Source organism: Triturus cristatus, chromosome 2_2 (genome assembly GCF_964204655.1).
Source record: "Triturus cristatus chromosome 2_2, aTriCri1.1, whole genome shotgun sequence".
NCBI classification, from domain to species: domain Eukaryota; kingdom Metazoa; phylum Chordata; class Amphibia; order Caudata; family Salamandridae; genus Triturus; species Triturus cristatus.
In genome coordinates this window covers 81,239,757-81,249,103 of record NC_140582.1, presented here as the reverse complement: position 1 = coordinate 81,249,103, position 9,347 = coordinate 81,239,757, and the positions used below count along the sequence as shown (strand labels likewise).

General features: G+C 41.6%; 1 protein-coding gene across 1 annotated transcript in view; it reads left to right on the top strand.

Moving 5' to 3' along the window:
* The first annotated feature begins 598 nt into the window (after positions 1-598).
* Positions 599-9,347, top strand: part of SPMAP2L (sperm microtubule associated protein 2 like) — a 546,678-nt gene continuing 537,929 nt past the window's right edge. The window contains 2 exon segments of the mRNA XM_085643206.1: positions 599-674; positions 677-799. Of these exon segments, the coding sequence (XP_085499332.1) occupies positions 599-674; positions 677-799 (199 nt within the window).

Below are 9,347 nucleotides of genomic sequence, written 5' to 3'. Positions count from 1 at the left end.
GTAACAGCTGCCTCTGAGAGGAGCCTGCAACAGTTTCTCACTCAAGTTCGTCTCCAGACCCCGGATTCTTGTGTTCTTTATCCTGAACTGATTATGGAAACCTTTTGGTTAAGGAAAAAATGGTATTCACGCTTTAGTAAGATTTAGCACTATTGCACATATGAACTTCTCCATTGGAACCACCTGCACACCTACGATATGCATAGACCCTAAATAGATGTTATTTGTAAACAATTCACAAACATGTTTACATGTGTGCATCCACAATTGATCAAATTGCCTCATTCTACCCCTTGAATTATAAAACTGCAGTCATAGGTTGCGTTTGTCATGACATAATCTTTGCCAATGCTAAATCACAAAAACTAACACTGAAAAAGAGAAGTTATGGGACACATTCAGTTCAGTAAAATGGCACACATTTGATGAATTGGTTTAAGATTTTAATGAAACATTTCTAGTTAACTGTTCCTGGGATTTGTAAATTGTACTAAGCTTCTGAAAACAAATGCACATGTTCCTTTATATTTAATTATTTAGAAATATCTACATGGAAGAAATGAGGTTCTCTAAAATTTCCTAACATCATTGACAAAATATGTATTGCACTCTAGAACGCCTATCAGAACCAGTAAGACAAAGCATCGCTAAGCAGATGAAGCACAGTAAAGACACCTTGTGGATAACATTTCTGAAGATATAGCTGTAGTGGAGAAGAGGACATCTCCAACAGTTAATCAACAGAAGACTACCAGACATCAAGAAAACATGGAAACTGGGGACTACAGCCAAAGCCCAGGTACCACTCTTCCCTTAAATTCGGCTGTTCATCTTAAGCTGATATTATCTGTCGAAATGAAGCCTAATGTAGCTAATGTGTATTGCTTTAACCTCCCTTGTGAATACACGTTTCCTATTCATACCTAAAGATATGCAGAATGTGCATTCATTTGGATGTCTATCCAGACCAGTATAGACTAGTCAAATAGTCATTTGTTTTACAGAACCATGGTACATTCATTTAAGCAATCCATGCCCTGTTTGCTTCAATGGGTCGGGATACTTTTCATGTTGTGCCCATGCAAATACGGAGAGGGTAGAATTACAATGAGGAAAATTGGTTTCACCAAGAACAGGCTATTTGATTTCTGATGGGATGCGACCTTGAGCAGTGACATAGCATATATTGAAATGGTTCATCCAGAGTGGAGCATTGCAGGCACCTATTAGATAGATGGCCTCTCCCCCTGACTCACCACTGCGAAGAGGTAACGACGGACAGAGCGGGCCTCAATTACCTGAGACAGGTTCCAGGGAGGTGAGGTTTGATCCTTTATCATGAAGGGTGATGATTGCACCTTGTGATTGGAGGTTTTGCACCAAGTGAGGTTGTATTGTCCAAATCAACCGTTTTACTCTCATCTAAATTGTTATTACGAATAGAGAGTTTTCATATGCAGTAGCTAGAATATTACAAGTCCTGAAGAAAGCCGTGGGGAATTTCCCCTGTAGGCTGAAACATGTCGACCTATTGTTAGCAGTTACTAGGGATTACTGCTATGACTTACTAATAGCAGTTACATGGGATTACTGCAATTATTTTCTCTGCACCGTTTTTACTAGGTGTGAGGAGGGTTGCATTATCTAGAGTAATTAGTCTCTCCACACAACCCTTTTAATTCTTCTCTCTTTTTGCACTGCACCACATTGGATTTCCTCAAATATGCACTAAAGCACATTCTTTTTCTCTGACGTCTGCATGGCTCCGGTATGGCATTGTTTATGAGCAAAAGAGCTTGCCATTGAGGTAGTCCTTATGATCAATGGACTGACCTTCTACTCCTGGCGGATGACCAAATGATAAAATTGATCATCAGAGCTTGATACCTTAGCTCTATTACGAGCAGCAATTTGATGGTAATCCTTGCTCTGCTCTGAATGCCTGAGTGGTATCGTAACAGTCCTTCAATCCTTGTGTTTATCTTTCCACGTGCTCTTATTACTGACCCCCAGTTCTCTTATTGTATGTTGACCTATTAGATACACCCTGTCCAATTATTCAAAGGGCCATTCTTTGTTAAAACTAGCTTCCATGTTATTTTAAAGTCTGCACTCTATGTGGCTAGATGGTCATGGAGAATGACATGTTATTTTGGTACCACAGCAGGGTACGAAGTAGGGATGTTTTGGGAAATAGTTCCCACTCTAGGGGCCCGATTCACAGACCTAAACAAAGACAAAATCCTAACTTTACGACTTTTAGTATTCACAAAAGGCATTTAGTAGTAATAAAGTTATGAATCCTAACTTTACTAGTACTAAATCCCTTTTGTGTATACCGAAAGCCGTAAAGTTAGGATTTTGTCTCAGTTTAGGAGTAGTAAAGATAGGAATCCTAACCTTACTACTATTAAATCCCTTTTGTGAATACCGAAAGTCGTAAAGTTAGGATTTTGTCTCAGTTTAGGAGTAGTAAAGTTAGGAATCCTAACCTTACTACTACTAAATCCCTTTTATGAATACCGAAAGTCGTAAAGTTAGGATTTTGTCTCAGTTTAGTAGTAGTAAACTTAGGAATCCTAACTTTACTACTACTAAATGCCTTCTGTGAATACCGAAAGAAGTAAGTTTAGGATTTTGTCTCAGATTAGTTCTGTGAATCGGCCCCAATGTTCTTCTCTGGTATTGATCTTATAAAATTGAAACTGAAGATGGTAAAACAATGCTCCCTCACCCCGAGCTTTTGGAGTGCCAATTTTAGGGGGGCTTGACAGGGCGGCTATCGTAAGGCAAGAGCAACAGAAATAGAGCTTTACGAGTCACCTCTTAAATGGCGACTTGGGCTCTGTCCACATATTGATCATCCTTTGTACAGTATCTGCTTTGGCATAGATTGTGTGCTTCCACTCACAAAGTGGTCTTGTATTGTACATATTATGCTCGAAATTGTAGCCCTGAAGTGGTAATAGTGACAAGCCAAATGTCAAGGTTAAAGGCCTGACTGGTTCAGTTATGTCTAATGTCATGGGTTTGATCTGTGCATTATTAAAAGCTATAACAAAAGCAATAGGCTTTATATTTGTTCTGAAAAGTCAGGGTGGGTGAGCCAGACAATTTGTTGGGGAGCTGAGCTACAGCCGTGCCAGGGGGTTGGCTTGGTTCTAAGAGCCTAAACACGAACCAATCCCCCAAAATGGTTTTCACAATGTGTGCCCTCTATCACCCAAAATGCTGTAAGATTGCCACCTTTCTGTCTTTTGCTGACACCAACACCTGATACTTCTATTTCCTCTCTCAAACACACTTTCTCTTTTTTTGCTCTTTACCTCTTTTTTCTCATTTTATCTTCACCGCACTTACATTGTCTCCCTCTGACTTAGCCACACCAGATCTCTATTTTTCGTGTGCTCTTTCTTTCTATCTCCTCTTATCTCATTCTCTCTTTCTCCTCTGTCCTCTCCCGGAGTCATGCAATGCTATCTGCTCCCTTAGACCAGAACTCTCTGTCTTCAGCTTCCTTCCTGTACTTCGTTAATTGGTCATATTACTTGTTATTGTGTGCTTCTTTACCTTCTCATGTACTGCTTTCATCCTCATGTTTCCTCTTTCTTTCTTGCTTTTCCTTCCATCCTTGGAAAACAAGGCCGTCCTAGTTTAAGAAAAGGCCTGCTGTGCTAGAGGGACCCCACTGGGTGCAGCAGCAGAAGATCTGACCAGGCCCTCTGGCTTTTTGTAGTCTGATATCCTCCACCATCCACATGTGCCCCCTTAGTACAGTAGCAGAGGGGCTGATCCTCGCTGTAGGGCTTTTTACATTTTGATAATGTGTAATCAGGGTTTTGCTTTAGGGCAGTGAGACTGGTGCGACCGCACTGGGCGCTGACCTGTGGAGGGGGCGCTGACCTCGGGGGGGGCGCTGTGTTTAACAGTAACTTATGATTGCAGAGATAGGGAGCACTTTTGCCCGGTGGCCATAAGGGAATCTGAGGAGGAGGTCATGAGGGTGGAGGAGGGGCACCAAAAACTATTGTTGCACTGGGCTCTTAAGCTGGCCCTGTGTGTAATCAAATGCAAGCGGCCCACTGCGCTGACCTGGTTCTCTTCTGCTACACCCAGGGAGCTTGCACACTCACATAGGACCTTGCGGGGGTAGATGGGGGGTGGCGGGCAGGCCAGTTGCTTAATGGCTTGCCCTCCTGTAGTGAAAATACTATTTTAAGCCAGTTGGCCTGGGGTAGACTGTTATCATACCGCAATAAAGTCTTTAGACCTATATTTTGTTACATGTATACTCACAACTTACCATACGAGGCACGGGTTTTGTTACTGGTTACCCCCTCCAACAAATCCTGGGGGTAGCAGATTTGCACTGTGTTAATCATTGTTAGGTAGTTTTAGGAGGAGCTGTACATTGTTTTGCCAATTGTAATCGTGTACAGGTTTGCATGATAGTTGGCTTGTGTGAAAGAGTAAGCACAAAATGCACACTGTGATACTTAATATTAACTTCTTTGGATGGGCTAGATATTGTTTCAGCAAACATATTTTTGTGCATATTTGTAATGCTATGACTCTGTGACTGATGGCTTGAATTTGTTATGGTAATGAGTCAATGATAAGGTGTTTGGGCCTGATTTTTTCATTGGGAAAAGTTATGTCACATTCTAAAGGTCTTATCTATTAATTAAGAGAAGTATGATAATTGCAGTAGGCCTGACTTATTTATTGTGAAAAACATATGTTAAAGCAATTAGTCCGTTATGATCGATTGTTATTACACTGTGTTAAGTTCAGTAGACATTTATTTTGATACATGAAAACTCACAGTCTACCTAGACAAGCAAGGGCTTTGTTGTTGGTTACCCATTTTGACAAATCTTGAGGGTATAACATATGTACTGTACCATTTGAATCAGTATTACACCTTTTTAGCATACGTATTGTATTGTTTTGCCAACTGTAACCTTCTATTATAATATTATGGAATAATGGAATAATATAATCTCAATACAGTTTGTCTGGGTTGCTTATGGTGACAAGCCAATGTTAAGGTTCGGGAGTGATTAGTTCACTGGGAAACATTTTGTCCGGTGCCATAGGTCTGATCTGTTTATTATAAAAAAAATTACAACAAATGCAGAAGGCCTACCTTTTATTGTGAGAAACATGTAAAAGCCAATAAGCCTTGATGGGTGGATATTTATTACACGTTGTTAAATCATGTAGGTACATGTTTTGAAGTGTCACAGTTTGCCATAGTAGGCAAGGGATATGGTGCTGGCTGCACATCTGACAAACCTTGTGGGTAGAGGATTTGCACTGTGATAATGATTTTTAGACCCCCTGTCGAGAATTGTATATTGTTTTTTCAACTGTAATTTAGTGCATAATTGTAATCTTATGAATGCTTGCCTTGTGGCAAAGTCTGTGCTCAATACAGTAGGCTTGAGCTGGCTAATGATGAAGGCATTACACCTCTCTGGTTCATTGGGAAATGGTATGTCAAACACCAGAGGCCTGATCTGTTTATTATGAAATGTTACAACAAAGTCAGTTGGACTGACTTATTTATTGTGGAAGACATAATATGAAGCCAATATGTCTTTAAGAGTGGATTCTTATTACACTGTATTAAAACCTTTAGACAGGTATTTTGGTACATGCAAAGTCCAAGATTACCTTACTGGGCAAGGGATTTGATGTTAGCTATCTACTTTGACAAACTCTTAGTTGTGATAATGCTTGTTATGTCCTTTTAGGAGGGAATGGGTACTATTTTGCAAACTGAATTGCACATATTTGTAATTTAAAACTGGATACCTATTAATTACCTCACAGGAAAGCCTATACTCAATATGGTACGCCTGAGTTGGTGAGGATGATAAGACAACAATAAAGGCTATAGGACGGATTGTTTAATTGAGGAAAGTTAAGTTAGATGCCATAGATTACTTATGCTTTTATTAAAAGTTATGACAAAGGCAATAGGACTGAATCATTCGTAACTAAATGCATATGTTAAAGCCAATAGAACTCAAAGAGTGGATTCCTATTACAGTGTTGTAAAGACTGGAGATTGGTATATTGCTACGTGGACTCTCCCAGTTGACCACAATATACAAGAGTTTTGGTGTTGGTTACCTCCGCTGACAGACAGTGGGGGTAGAAGAATTACAATGGAAAACTCCTTACTAAACCCTCTGGGTGAGGGAGAGGGAATTGTATTGTTTTTGACAACTATAATGTTGTAATTTCATCATGTGCAGTATTTAGCTGTGTGTGTATATAAAAGGACCTTTTAGATCTGGCCTAACAGCCCCAGATGTCTGCCAGGTTCTTGTTATAAAAAGTAATCCTAAGAATGCATACTTGAACATGCATGGAGGAGATTTGAGTCAACCTTTGGTTGTTGTGCCCTGTCAGTGATGGCACATTGCCTGAATTTATGTAAATATCTGTCTGGAAATTAGTGCACGACCTTGCCTTTGTCTGGTAGATCAATCTTTTAATTTTCCATTTTTTAGATTCACTTTCATTTCTTTCAATTTCCTTTTTTTAATTTAATGCTCTTAGGAAAACCCAGCAGTCCCCCAGGCAGTACTTTCAAGTCTCTTGTGTGCTGCTCATTAGTTCTTCTGCAGTGCGACACATCAGACATGGCCACTGTTTGCCAATTGGGTGAGCATTGTGGTGTGCATGTCCAAGATGGCTGCAGGAGTGGTCACATTACTGTGAGCTCCCTTCTGGCACCATGAAGGTCCTGTCGAAATCTTTGTTTTCTCCCCGCCCTGCACGTGAAAACAAACTACGGAGCCCACCTGTCATCTGGTGTACCAGCAGGGGACTGTGGCAAGCTGTGCACACTCCCTGAATGCCATGGGAGCTGCTACGGCATGCGGTGGTCTATGAACAGGTTCTTGCGTACTATGGAGGAGTAAACCAGGGCCCAGGGCTTTTCTCTTTTAATCTGCACCAGGTACCTGGGAGTGGCTAGAGGCTAGGGGAGAGGATTCACCTTCAGACCAGCCTGAGATGGATGGGGGCTGGAAGAGAGCAAAGAACAGATCCTGATCGCCCCGTAGGCTTTGTACTGGCCCGTCAAGGGACAGGCTGCACATAAGAGAGCGCAGGTGGTGGCTGAACTGGAAAGTGTGGGATTCCCGGCTGTGGCTTTAGTAACAGAGATGCTACTGGGGCCCACTCAATATGCGGCTTCCTCTGGATGAGATACCAAAGGCCTCATTGGGTGTCACCAGGACACTCCAATTATAGTGGAACTCTTGTAATGACTGTTGCACTGCTGTATCCTTTTCGCTTCTTGATGTGGTAGATGGCACTGATGCCCTTGGCTGAGGTGCTGGTAACTTGATATGTTGGACTGGGGAGGATATCATACCAGAGGAGGCACTATGGGTGACATGGGATACCTCAGTGTTCTCAGTAGTTGTCATGCGATACCCCACACCATCCACAGGAGCTTTACTATGGTTAATAGTATTTTAGACGGGCGATGCAACACCGTTGTGCAATAGCCTGGGGAGGGGAGTTAAGAAGAAATGTTTTTAGATTCCATGTCCACCCGCTTTTGTTCTGCTATCTCAGATTCCCTTGAGAGATTAGGCATACGACTTAGCATGGTTTCACAACACTATGGACTGCTCACGTGGAACGTGAAAGGCATAGGTACATATGTTAAGCAACACAGGGTTTACGCTTACTTGAGGAGGTGCCAGGAATCTCTTTGCATGTCTGCACGACCATAAGATGACCCTCATAAGATGACCCTCCAATGGATTGTGTTGATAACAAGACAGACTCTGCCTTGAAGACATCATACTCTGCCATGATTCTGCCATTATGTGCTGGTTTTTATGCTACTCACATTGTTAAAAATGTGGTAACTGGTTTTGAGGCTTTGTGTGAAGAAATCCAGTCCTTTCTGGAACAATAGGAAGTTGCTGTATCTTTAATTGGAGCTCCCGTGTTGGGACAAGCTGTGCAGGATTTTATGAAATGGTCTCTGGAATAGCGAATGCTTTTCCACCTTCAAGAGTAAAGGTAAGGTGTTTTATCTGATAGTGATGCGATGGGAACTCAGGGTTTTAGGCTTGCCAACATTCCTTTAAAGGCTGTCTGACACCCACAGGAACAAGGCCATGGATTGCCATTTGGGTTATGACCCAGCTAGCTCTGCCTATTGAGTGCGTAAACTGACATGCCATTCAGAGATCATTTAGTTTGACTTCAAGAAGCCGGGGAAAGCCTTCACATAAGATCAGTGGGTCATGGATATTGCTCTCCGGGGTTATTTGTCCCCAGATTCAGGCTCAGTTCCCACAATACCCCTAAAGAAGGAAGAAGGTAGCTCAGCTATCCTTCAAGGGGTTCCAATCCTGCTGTTGAAGAAAGCAATTTGTACGGTTTCAATTGTAGAAGTGGGGACTGCATTTTATTAGATTCTCTTCTTGGTCCGCATACCCTCTGGTGTCTGGAGATTTCCCGCACTGGATGGACCTTAAGGGGTTGAATTGTTTCATTTTTTACCACCCTTCGGTGCATTAGGGCCTTTCTGGCATCAATAGACTGCTAGTAAGTGATTGTTGATCCTGGCTTAGCACTAGTGTTCCTTTCTGTATCTGGATGATGGTTTAGGGGCAGACCAGATAGAAGCAGTTCTCCGTGTTACGTCAGTGTGTGACCTTCTTCAAACCCATGGGTGTCTCATGATTCTTGAGACGTCTCATCATGGTCCAATCCAATGTTCGTTGTTGCCGCTTCAACTTTGAATAGGGCAAAGTATCCTTCCTCAGTGTGGACAAACATGTCAGGTTTCTGAAACATGAAGACAACTGCACATGGAAGCAGCTCTAGAGGCAAGTGTTCACCCATCTTCCAAAAGCCTACAGTTACCACAGGACTACATATGCTGATGGGGTGTTGACTCTGATGATCCGCTGCAATAGACAAGCTGCTGAAATGACAGAAGTGCATTTCAGTCATACAAAACATATCACCACTTCTCTTGATCTCTCCTTTACTCTTCTCCTTTAAAAAAAAAAAGGTGTGAGTCGGATAATGATGCTGAGATGTTTTAACATATATCTGTATAGAACTCTAGGACCAAAATCCCAGAAGTAGTCAGGAACAGATAAATAGTCATATGCAGAAGGAAAAGAAACAAACATAAAAAAGTCCTGATTAAGACCTACCCTTCAAAAACAAGACATAAATCTAAAAATGCTGACATTAATAGATAGGTCTCCACAAGGTTCTTAAAAAATGATTACGATTGAACATTCTCACCATGGTTGAGGCCTATAGGAAATCTAGTGAAGTGTTCTTAGTTT